An 11,493-nucleotide genomic window follows, 5' to 3' on the forward strand; every position below is an offset into this window, starting at 1 on the left:
CAGCGGTGTTGCACTAATAAATATTCGCTAACGAACTTCGCTCGGGCTCCAGCCGGGAGGTGCCCGCGGTCCAGGCAGCTGCTGGGTCCCTGGAGGAGACCCCAGCCAGAGCAAGCAGATCGTGCAGGGCTGGGAAATGAATTTAAGCGCAAGCTGGTGGTGCCCAAATCTCCTGCCTGGCCATGGGGAGCCTCCTCTCCAAGCTCTCCCGTTCCCCAAATCCTCCGGATCTTCGCTTCTCGAGCAGGCAGGACAACCACGTCCCCTCTGCTGCGCCCGTGTCGCCGATGGAAGCGGGGCAGTTGCGCCGTGGAGCGGCTCCAAGGCTCCTTGAACCGCGTCCAGGTCTCTCCAGGCTGCTCTCACGCGCTCCTCTCATCCTCCCGAGGTGGCCAGGGCACGTGCAGGAGGCAGGAGAACTTTTGGAGCAGCGTTCGTGCCATGGGAGGTGTTTTCGGGGACCTCAGGGGCTGAGCTGCGCCGACGGGTTGGGCGCCCCACGTTGGGTACAGAATCAGATTTTCACCCTGAAAAAATAGCCAGAATGGTTTTGGTGGATAAAAAACCTCGAAGCACGAAACAAAAAGGACTTTGGTCACCTGCCTGGAGATGTCGCCAACCCGAATTTAGCCCCTCGCTGCCTCTTAACGTGGAGGAAACAAGTTTGTCCTCCCCTTTTCTCTGCAGGAGCGATGCGTTTGGGCACCGAGCTGCATTCTTGGGTCTTTTGGGCTTTGGGGCTTGGTTTGACACGGAGCAGCACCCGGCAAGGACCTCGTCTGCGGGGCACGAGCCCCGTTTTTCCCCTCCCCGCCTCCCTCTCTGCGATTTCAGAAATCCCAGCTCCGAGTATTTTCTTTCCCCCCGGCTTAAGCTGCGTGTGTTGGCGGCAGCGCTCTCGGTCAGGTTGGCTCCGGTTCCTTACTGTACATCTGGTCCTCATCTGGAGCTAAAAGGATCAGCATGTCTGCTGCTTGGGAACCGCTGGCACGTTGGAGCCCTCTCCTTTTGTGCCTCTCCGCGAGCGTGATGTGCCACGGCTCCCTTCATTGTGTCAGCCCCGGCAAATCCGATCGGCTCCAATTAGTCACGTCATTGGAATGTCTCTCATTACATATTAATCTTATTCCCAAAGAATATCCAGCGAGCCTGTCAGAGATGTTATTTATTTTTATTTTTATTATTTTTTATTATTTTTTTTGCAGCTGAAAGGTTCCCTTCGCCTTCAGCTGCTTCGCTCCCAGCTGTCCCAGCGCCTCCCCAGCCTCGCCGTTTTCGTGCCTGCACAAGTTTTTTTTGCCCTGCCCAAAGCTCCCGCGGAGCAAAAAGCGCAAAGTTGCGCTCCAGAACCCACCCGAAAACCCCGTCCTGGCTTGGTTCCTCGGAGGATTTGGTGCTGCCAAGCAGCTCGTGGTGCCGTGCGGGGTGGGAAGCCGGCAGCACCCGGCGGAGCGAACCCCGTGCCCGGGGGGCTCGGCGCCGTTCGGGTTTGGCAGGGCTCGTCCCTGTCACCTCTTGGTGACCAACGTTGACGTGTCCCCTTTGGCTTCTTGTCCCCGCAGCCCCTGCATCACCTCGCAGCTGGACGAGCTCCTGTGTCCTCCCACCACGCCGGAGGGCCGCAACGATGAGAAAGCCCTGCTCGAGCAGCTCGTGTCCTTCCTGAGCGGCAAAGACGAGACGGAGCTGGCCGAGCTGGACCGAGCCCTTGGCATCGACAAACTGGTGCAGGTAGAGGGGGGAGAAAAAGGGTTTGGGGCTGTTGGGGTTGGGCAGAGGGGGGCCAAGATGAGGGCGAAGGAGGATTTCCAGCATCTGCCAACGGGAGGCCAGATGTGAGCGGGAACATCAGACTGGGAGAGGACACCAGATCCGGTGCCATTCCGCTGGAAACGTTGGAAAGCAGCCCCGTGAAACCCAATAGCTCGTTCTGGGCTTTATTTTTTTTTAAACAGAGTCCCCCCCCCCGTGAGAAAAGCCAGCCTGAAGGCTGCCATCCCCGCACGGCTCATGTGTCGGGGTGTGTGGGGAGAGAGCTGGCGGGGCCGTCCCCCTTCCCCGCCGCGCTCGGGGGATTCGGAGGAGCCTTCCAGCTGGAGTTGTCCCCCCCCCCGGGCAAGAGATTCCTTCGGCCTTAATTACGCTGCCTAATAATATATCTAATGGCCTGGCTGGTATGAAACCCTGCGGCCGAGATTGGCTTACACTGCAGCTGCCCCTCTGCCTCGGATTTAACCGCAGGAACCAACGCCACTTCTGCCGCGCTGTCGCCGGCGGCGTTTTGGGACGGTGCCGTGGCCCCCGTCGCAGGCGTTGGCGTCTGAAGGAGCTGGGTTTTCGTCAAAAATAGGGCACAGAGCAGGGGGAAGCCTGCCTGTAGGAAGAACAGCAAGGGAGGTGGAAGATGGGATGGATGGATCAGGGTTTTTTGTAGAGCGGGTTCTTTTTCCACGCCCCGTCGTGCTCGCACGCGCGCTTTCTCCAAAACAACCGACCCAACCTGTGCCCTAAAAAAGAAACCCTCTGCGAGCAGATCCCTCCTGGTGGGCCTCGTCCTCCACTGCTGAAGCTCAAGGACATCCCAAGAGGTGGCACGTCCCCTTTTCCTGAGGGACCTGGGGGACCCACCAATGATTCCCGAGCCAAGCATTTATTTGCCTTCCAAAACCAGGTCTCTTTTTTCACACCGTGCATCCAAAATCAAAAATTGACATTTTTTTCCCCTACAAATGCACTCAGGGGTAGGGAGTTCAGCCCCTCTGGTCCTACCAGAGATGTTCTTGCCAAAGCCTTTCCTGAGCCCCCTCCTGTGCCCGGTCCCCCCAACATCTCCTTGTTACTGGAGACGTGGTGAGAGGAGGTGCCAGAGGTGTCTGCGCCCCATTTAATCACAAGGCGGCTGCAAGCTGGGGATTTTGGGGAGAAAAGACTGAAAAAGCCTCGTTTTGGCAAGCCTGGCTTTGGGGCTGCTGTTTTAGGACCTAAAATCCAATCCTTGAACCATGCAAATTCCATCTGAATTTCTGGGAGGGAGAGAAAACCAAACCATTTCCCGTGCTCAGGTCGATCTCCGAGCGGGGTGCGATGCTGTTTGGGCCCTGAGCCCTCCCGAAAAGCCTTTTCTGGGGTCTCTGCTCCAAAGCAAGACGAATTAAATCCCTCCCACCCTTCTGAGGTTTGCAGAGCCCTGGGGAGCGGGCATTTGGGGCAGCCCTTGGGGTAGCGCTAGCCCTGCAGCAGCCTGCCCGGGCAGAGCAGCATCTTTTAGGGCGCTTGGCTGGGGCCATCCCCTACTCCCAGCCGAGGGATGGGGCTGCAACGCGCAGCACCGCAGCAATTTCTTTCAAATTAAGTCATTTACCGAGACAAAACCACAAGTGCAGAGCTTTGAGGGATGGTGTGAGGGGTTGGGTGGCACGGCGAGCACCTTTCCACCCTCTCCTCCAGCGTGCCGGGCTGGAGCTCAGCCGGTCTCCACCGTAAGGCTTTGATTTTATTTTATTTCATTTATTTTATTTTATTTTCTCTCTTTTTCCTCCCCCAGGGCGGTGGGCTGGAAGCCCTGACGGAGCGGTTCCAACCCCAGCAAGCCACCCCGCAGCTCCTGATGGAGCAGAAACCCGGCCTCTACCCCCAGCCTTACTCCTCCGCCTCGCCCACCGCCAACCTCCCCGCCGCCTTCCCCGGCATGGTCCGCCAGAAACCGTCCTTCGGCCCCATGCCCGTGCAGGTGCCGCCGCCCCGCGGCGCTTTTCCCACCACCATGGGGGCCATGCAGCCCCGGCAGACGCTCAGCCGGCCCCCCACCGCCCCCAACCAGCTGCGGCTTCAGCTGCAGCAGCGACTGCAGGGCCAGCAGCAGGTAAAAAAAACCTCCCTGGGTGGCCAGGGAGGGGATTTAGGGAGCCCGGAGGGTGGGCGGCTCGCGACGTTGGTTTGACATTTATTTTTGGCTGCTCTCCTGACTTTTTTTTTGCCGTTTCTCCCCCTCCAGCTGATCCACCAGAACCGGCAGGCGATCCTCAACCAGTTTGCAGCCAGCTCGCCGGTGGGCATCAACATGCGGGCGGGCATGCAGCAGCAGATGACCCCCCAGGTAAGGGGGACACGGCACGGTGACACGGTCCCCGGGAGCTCAGGGTGCCCCCATCCCTTCTCCTCGCTCACTACGGGCATAAAAACCACCCAGCGTGCCGAAACCTGGCTGCCGAGGAGCTGCTGTGGTTTATTTCCCTTTTTCATCCCCATTTCCATCCCCTCCACCTGGGTGAGGTATAAATAACCTCGTCACCACCTAGTGCCAACGCGGTTAATTGAGAAGGGTCTCCGGGAAATAGACGGCGTCCCTTAAATACCAGCATCTCCGGTGGATCTTTGTAATGATCCTACAAATCCCCAGGCCCTAAAGTTCTCGTTTCGCTCCGAATGAAGCGGGCGAAACGCCTGGAGGGGTTGGGAAGCGTGGCTGAGTTTGGGTAACTTCACGTCTCCGAGAAGCCTCTGGATTTCCGTGGGGAATATCAGAGGAGGGCACCCGGCGGTTTCCATCGCAGCCGATGGCTTTGTCGAGCGGCCCTCGCTGGGAGCCCGAGAAGAGGGTTTTAGGCACAAAAAGGGCTTTTTGCTGCATTCCCCCGAATAAAAGGAACTCAATGATAATGGGGTGGCTCTGCCCTGCCTCTGATCCGCACAACCCAGCGGATTTACACCCCCCCGGGGCTGCTCCCCTCTTCTTCTCCAGCTTCCCCTCGCAAAATGAGAACGGATGCCCCAAACCTAAGGGGAAGGGGAGGGCCAGGGGGTTGTTGCCAGCCATCTGGGGGCTAATTTGGGCATCTCCTTTGCCCCCTTACAGCCCCCCCTCAACGCCCAGATGCTGGCCCAGCGCCAACGCGAGCTCTACAGCCAGCAGCACCGGCAGCGGCAGCTGATGCAGCAGCGAGCCCTCCTGATGAGACAGCAGAGCTTCGGCAACAACCTCCCCCCTTCGGCCGGCCTCCCGGTGCAGATGGGGGCCGCCCGGCTTCCCCAAGCCCCCCCGCAGCAGTTCCCTTATCCCCCCAACTACGGTACGAGCCCCGGGAACCCCCCCACCTCCACCAGCCCCTTCTCGCAGCTGGCGTCCAGCCCCGAGGCCGCGCTGGCGAACCGCGGCGCCATGGTCAACAGGGGGATGATGGGCGGCGTCGGCGGGCAGTTTGGCGCCGGGATGACCCCGCAGATGCAGCAGAACATCTTTCAGTATTCGGGTTCAGGTAGGTGAGGCCGGAGGGGGCCCCCCCAAAACCCCTCTCGGTGTAGGTGGAAGGGGTGGCGAGGGTGTGGGGAGGTGCGGTGCGCCGGAGGTGTTCCCCTAGGGGCAGGGGGAACACAGAAATGCTCCCAGAAAACCCAGGTTTAGCCAAATATCGCAAGGACTGGGTCCTGCTTGAGGTTTTGTCCTTGATTTTGTCTGCTCTCCTCGGGAAGTGGCGCGGGGAGAGAGGTGGAGGGCACAGCGGTGACCTCGGGGGATGCTGCGGCACCGCGGGCTCCGCTGCTGCCATCTCACACCACGTCTCGCTGCTCTTTCTGCACACCTCTACTAAACCTTTTCTGGTTGAATCTCCAAAAAAAAAAAACAAAAAAACACAATATTTGGGCAAACAATTCATTTATTTTGTTTTTACTCTTCCCACCAAACTCAAACCGCAAAGCACTCCCCTGAAAAGCACTCCCCTAAACACTTAGGCTCGGGATCAGACCAAATCCTTGCCAAGACACCCTAAAGGAGCTGCAAACAGCTCCTGCATCTCTCGTGGGCACAGAGCTCTCGTGAAATCCATGAATTCAAGCAGGAGGACACGCTAGATTGGGTGCTTGAAGGTCTCCACGTCCTTTTTGGGGTCTCAGCAAGAAGGAAACGGCCGCCCCAGGGCGCAGCAGCCGTGCAGGACCCCCTTAGCCACGACCTTTTCGCTGCCCCAGCCATTTCCCATCCAGGTGTGGTACAAAACAGGGCCACCAGCCGATGGAAACCACTGTGGGAAGGGGGTTCCCCTCCCGCTCAGCCCCAAAATATTCACGTGGCAGCTGCTGGAAACGAAACCCAGCGAGCCTGGGCCCGAAACCCGCAGCTGATCCTCCTGCAGCTGCAAGGGGGAGGAGGAGGAAAGAGGGGGGGGCACCGCCAGCATCCCACCGCCCCCCTGGCTGATGCCCTCTGTCCTTCCCCAGGCATGGGGCAGCAAAACGAGCCCGCCTTCGCCCCCTCGCTCAGCCCCAGCAGCCCCCTGATGTCGCCGCAGCTCCCCCCGTCGCAGAGCCCCATGCTGCAGCCGGCGCCGCCGACCCCGGGCTATCAGTCCCCCGACATGAAGAGCTGGCAGCAAGGAGCCATGGGCAACAGCAAGTAAGGTGGCGGGGATGTTGGGAGGGATTTTTAAGGGTTTTTTTGGTGTTTTTTTTTTGGTTCCTACCCCCGTGAGCCGGGGGCTGTGCGCCCAGGCTCGGGGTGGCCAGAAGCCCGCGGAGCGAGCAAGCGTCGGGCGAGGCACGGAGCAAATTTGCGGTTTTTAATTGTGGCTTAATTATGTGCCACAAAAACAGGGGGATTTAGGAAATGTGGCAATAAAAGGAGCTGCGTGTGGCAGTGCCACTGTGGCCCGTGCTGGTGCCTCTAAAAAGAACGCACCCATGGGGGGGTGAAATCACCAGATCTGCTGCCCGGTTTTGTGTGCGAGTCAGGTTTGGGCTTCAAATCGCCAGAAACAGGAAAAAGAAACAAACCAAAAGGTGTTGCTTGGGATCTGGGCACAGCTCAGCTCACCTCTCCTGCTCAGGCAGCAGTGAGAGCTTGGGGTCAGAAGGACTTTGTAGGGCTTTGTATTTCTTCCTCGTGGTCCCCCCCAGCCCCCTGGTGTCCCTCCTGCCCCACCAGGTCGCGCTGAGCAGCCCCGTGCTGCAGTAGGAGCAGGGCGCAGAGGTTTCCACCGTGCTCCTCAACCTTCCAGGGCATCCCTGGGCTGTTTGCAGCCCCTCTAATGCCACCGTGCCCCTCCCTTTTTCCATCCCAAGGACCTGGATGGACCGAAGGATGGTCCTTAGTGCAGGGAAGAAAGCGAGGAGGCTGCAGGAGCAAAATTTTCCCCTTTTCCCCAAATCCCACACCACCCCCAGCTTCACGCACACCCAATTCTGCCTCCGGGGTCTTCAACCCACCCCGACCAGGCAGAGAACATCCTCCCCCCCCCACCACCACCCTCCTAACCCTTTTTTCCTTCCTCTCCCTCCCAGCGTGTTCAGCCAAACCGGGCAGACGCAGCCGGCCCCGGCGCAGCAGGGGATGTACAACAACATGAGCATCACCGTCTCCATGGCAGGAGGGAACACCAACGTCCAGAACATCAACCCCATGGCGGGCCAGATGCAGATGAACTCGCTGCAGATGCCCGGGATGAACTCCATGTGCTCGGAGCAGGTCAGTGCCACCCCTCCCCTGCCCCCAAACGCCTTCCCCGGGTGATTTCTTTTCCCCCAAAGCCGTGTGAGGTTCCCGTGGTTCCTGCCCCCCGTGCCAGAGCCTGGCTTAAGTGCCCTTAGCCAGGGGCAGAGCACCCCCAGCCTGTTCAGAGCAATTTGGGGAGGTGTTTGGGTGCTTTTTAGCAAATTTCCCGGTGTCTGCACCCAAACTTGAGAGGCTGGCGTGGAAACCTGCTGCTCCTTGGCTATTTAAGGCCAGGATGCTGCCACAAAAAAAAAAAAAGGCAAAAAGCTCCCAAACCCGCTCCGGGTGCCAGGAGGACGCCGACACCGCCCCACGCGTGGGCTTCCCCTCCCCAAATCCACCCAGGCTCGGCTCGAGAGGGCGACGAGTGGCTCAGGGGACCTCCAGGAGCCCTCGCTGAGCCTTTTTTTTTTTTTTTTGCTTCCCGCAGGTAAATGACCCGGCGCTGAGACCCGCGGGCCTTTACTGCAACCAGCTTTCCTCCACTGACCTTTTGAAAACAGAAGCAGACGGGGCGCAGGTCAGTAAGAAACTGCTAAGCACATCTCAGGTACAGAGAGGAGTTGGCCGTGCTCCCAAAATTCAGCCATCCCGGCCGTGCCGTGGCGCCGCGCTTGGCACCGGGCAAGATTTTGGCCGTGGCCAGCTCTGGCTCACGGGGCTGGCTCCGTCCCTGCCACCGCTGGCGCTTGGGGACCTCAGAAATCCTGCTCTGCTCTCCAGCCTCACCGAGCCCCGGCTCTCCGTGCCGCTCAGAGCGCTTTTAAAATCTTGCTGCTAACGCAGAGGAGCAGAAACGCTGCACCCGAGCTGGGAAAACAACTGCAGGGGGCAGGAGGAGCAGGAATTCAATCCTCAGCTCCGATTTTGGGTTGGAAGGAGCCGGCCCCGCTGCCCGGCGCCGCCGCAGGGTGCCCGGGGAGGTGCCCAACGCTCTCAGGCGGTGCCGCTGGCGCTGATCTGGGGCAGAACGAGGGGATTTGGAAGGGGAAAGGGCCAGAGGGAGGCAGCGGGACGGTGTCTGTCCGTCCATCCATCCATCCGTCCGTCCGTCCAGCGGGGAGGCCGCAAGGCGCGCCCAAAGCGAGCGCCGCCGCCGTTGGCTCGCGGGCTTTTTGCCTTCGATGCCGGGACCTTCTTCAATTCAGCGCCTTCTTCCCCAAAACTTCCCCCTCCTCGCTCTCCCCGTCCCCGTCCGCGCGGCGTTGGTTTGCAGAGCCCCCAGGGACCCACAACGCCGCCGCCGCAGCCGCCGCCGCTCTTAATTTCATCAAGCAGCCGCTCCGGACCACGCCGCTGCCTTCCCGCACCGGCAGCTCCCCGGTGCCCGGGGGATGCCAGCCTGGCTTTTTATTTTTTTAATTATTATTTTTTTTAAAAAAACCTTTTTTGGTTATTTTTCTCCCTTTTTTTTTTTTTTTTTTTTTTTTTTAAATAAAACGAGCGCCGTGAACCTCGCCAGAGCCCTTGAGCCGAATGAGTGCAGCGGTTTTCTTTTTGTAGGACAAGAAGACAGAAGAGTTCTTCTCTGTGGTGGCTCCAGACTAGAGGATGTCTCTAGTGAGTTTCCACTTCACGTAGTACCCAGTCCGTCGCCTCCGGGCCCCTGCCCCGTCCCCGCTAAAACCCCCCCTCTTGTCTTTTGTGTCCCAGCAGGTACAGCAGGTTCAGGTGTTTGCCGACGTGCAGTGTACAGTGAATCTGGTAGGAGACCCCTACCTCAACCCGCCGGCTCCCCTGGGCGCCCCGAAAACCGCAGCCGCCGCCGCCGCCGCGGTGCCGCCGCCCCCGCAGGGCCAGCAGAAGAGCCTTCTTCAGCAGCTACTGACTGAATAACCCGCTTTTCAAGGAATGTGAAATCGAAAAAAAAAAACACAAAAAAAAAACACAAAAAAAAATAATCGAGACGTACAGAGAGATATAAATATATATATATTATCTATTTTTCTGAGATTTTTGATATCTCAAACCGCAGCCATTCTGCAGCTCGTAGTGTTTGGAGCCAAAAGGGGGTTTGGTTTGGTTTTGTTTTTTGTTTTTTTTTTTGGGAGGGGGGGTATTTTTTTTTTCCCTTTTTTTTTTTTTTTCTTTCCTTTTTTTTTTAAAAAAAAAAAAAGCGTTGGATGTTGGCGAAGCGACGAGGCGGGACAGTCGGTTTCTTGAGCCAAAATTACAGATGATTCTTATTTTTGTAATCAGTTGCTGGCTTCTTAATCTGGCCGAAGGTTTCTCGGGGAGGCGGGGAGGGGAGAGGGAGAAGGCAGCTGGAGGACTGCGTCGGGAGGAGGAGGAGGAGGCGAAAAAGGAGAAAAAAAAGGAGGAGGAAGAGGAGGAGGAGGAAGAGCAAGCTCAGTTTCAGCTGGATCTGTCACTGATCACGTCTCAGCGTGGGGCACGGAAGGGGTCGACGCTGGACTTCTGCGAGAAAGGCCGTTTTTATTCATGCTTCAACAAAAAAAAAAAACCTTCTCTCCCCTCTGCCCCAGCCCGCTTGTGCGTACAATCAGCTTTTTCTAGCAATCGTGAGTTTGTCGGTTTTAAAGAAAAAAAAAAAAAAACAGAGTATTTTGACCCACCATTTTTTCCATGTTTTATGCTGGTTTAAAGGCCTCCTAGCGAACAGAGGCCACGACGTGTATATTACAACAGGAAAAAGTAAAAAAAAAAAAAAAGACAAAAAAAAATGACAAAAAAAGAACAGTTTGGGGAAAAAACTGCAATAATTTTTAGGGGGAAGGACGGGGGGGGCGGGGAGGGGTCTGTCAATTATTGTAGATAAAATTTTCTGATTAAATATTAAATAAAATTAAGCAGTCGGTTCTTTCTGCTTTGATTGTGTTTAACAGCTGAGGTAGCTTAAACTATTTAAAATAATAATAATAAAATAATAATAATAATAATAATTGAAGTCTCTGTTGGGAGATACAGCTTATTATTATTTTTTTTTTTTTTTTTCCCCTCAAGCCTGTCACTGTAAATAGCTCTGAGCTCTGTATAAATTTGTTTTCTTCTCTTTTAGCCGGGGGTCGCTTTTAATATTCACTGCTGACTTTTACGGGAGCGGGGGGGGGGCCGTGGGGTTTTTTTGTTTTTTTTTGTTTTTTTTTTTTTCCCTCTCTCTCTAAAATCGCGCTGGTGTGTGGAAAACAAACAAACAAAAAAAAATGTGTAGCTTTGTTGATTGACATTTGCAAGAGTTAAAAGATGACAAATAATGAAAAAAAAAGAAAAAGAACCCGAGTTGCCAGCTTAACGTTTCGTTGTTTCTGTGTTGAGGGGCGACCCGGAGCGGTGCCGCAGCCCCGGTGGTTAAGGGGGGATCGGGAATTTTGGGGGTTTTGGGGTGCCTGAGTGTTTTGGGGTGCTCAGCTGGGGCTGGGGGGTGGTGGGTGAGGAGGAGGAGGGTGCTGGGGGTCTTCGTCCTGTGCTTCTCATGGGTTAGTGCTACTGAAGCTGGGTGGGGAGCGAAAACTGCTCATTTTTTTCTGAAAACCCCAAAAGAAACGGCTCGGGGTGCCCTCCTCACACCCACCAGGGGTTGGTTCCTCAGCGTTGTGCAGCGGGGAGATTTTGGGGGCTGCACGGGCAGGAATTGATGCGGTGCGAACAGCGTGACCCAGCCAGGGAGCTGCGGGTCAGGGGCACTTCCAGCCGGCAGCGCTTTATTTATTTGTTATTTTTTTAATTTTTTTTTAACATGAGGGGGAAATCAAACTCACAGGACGCTGAGCTGCTTTCAAAAACGGGCATAAACGAGGCAGAAATCGGGCTGAGAGCTGCAGAGATCCCGGCTCGCGGGCCGATGCTGCCGTCTGCTGTTCGCACAGCTCCCAGCAGGGTTTTGTCACGGCTTCAGGAGCTCAGGAGCTGTGAAAAACCAGACAGAAATAAATTTGGGGGGCTGCACAAAGCTTAGGGCACTGTAAGGAAGGCAGAGAACCCAGCACAGCCCTACCTAACGCTGCCCCGGGTTAATCTGCCCCTGAAGGGTGGCTGGGAGCGGGAGT

The 11,493-nt window shown here is 56.7% G+C and overlaps 1 protein-coding gene across 6 annotated transcripts in view; it reads left to right on the top strand.

Annotated features, from left to right (window-relative positions):
• NCOA1 (nuclear receptor coactivator 1) overlaps positions 1–10,389 on the top strand; it is a 143,474-nt gene extending 133,085 nt beyond the window's left edge. For 3 of the 6 annotated variants that reach the window (XM_068678956.1, XM_068678957.1, XM_068678958.1), the window contains 8 exons: positions 1,563–1,731; positions 3,545–3,862; positions 3,995–4,096; positions 4,856–5,255; positions 6,217–6,391; positions 7,276–7,459; positions 7,917–8,006; positions 9,140–10,389. In XM_068678956.1, the coding sequence (XP_068535057.1) occupies positions 1,563–1,731; positions 3,545–3,862; positions 3,995–4,096; positions 4,856–5,255; positions 6,217–6,391; positions 7,276–7,459; positions 7,917–8,006; positions 9,140–9,322 (1,621 nt within the window). In that variant the 3' untranslated portion in view covers positions 9,323–10,389. Of the gene's footprint in view, positions 1–1,562; positions 1,732–3,544; positions 3,863–3,994; positions 4,097–4,855; positions 5,256–6,216; positions 6,392–7,275; positions 7,460–7,916; positions 8,007–8,989; positions 9,047–9,139 lie in introns of all 6 variants that reach the window. The other 3 variants (XM_068678961.1, XM_068678960.1, XM_068678959.1) reach the window with 3 other exon arrangements.
• The last annotated feature ends 1,104 nt before the right edge of the window (positions 10,390–11,493 follow it).

Source organism: Anas acuta, chromosome 3 (genome assembly GCF_963932015.1).
Source record: "Anas acuta chromosome 3, bAnaAcu1.1, whole genome shotgun sequence".
Classification (NCBI taxonomy): domain Eukaryota; kingdom Metazoa; phylum Chordata; class Aves; order Anseriformes; family Anatidae; genus Anas; species Anas acuta.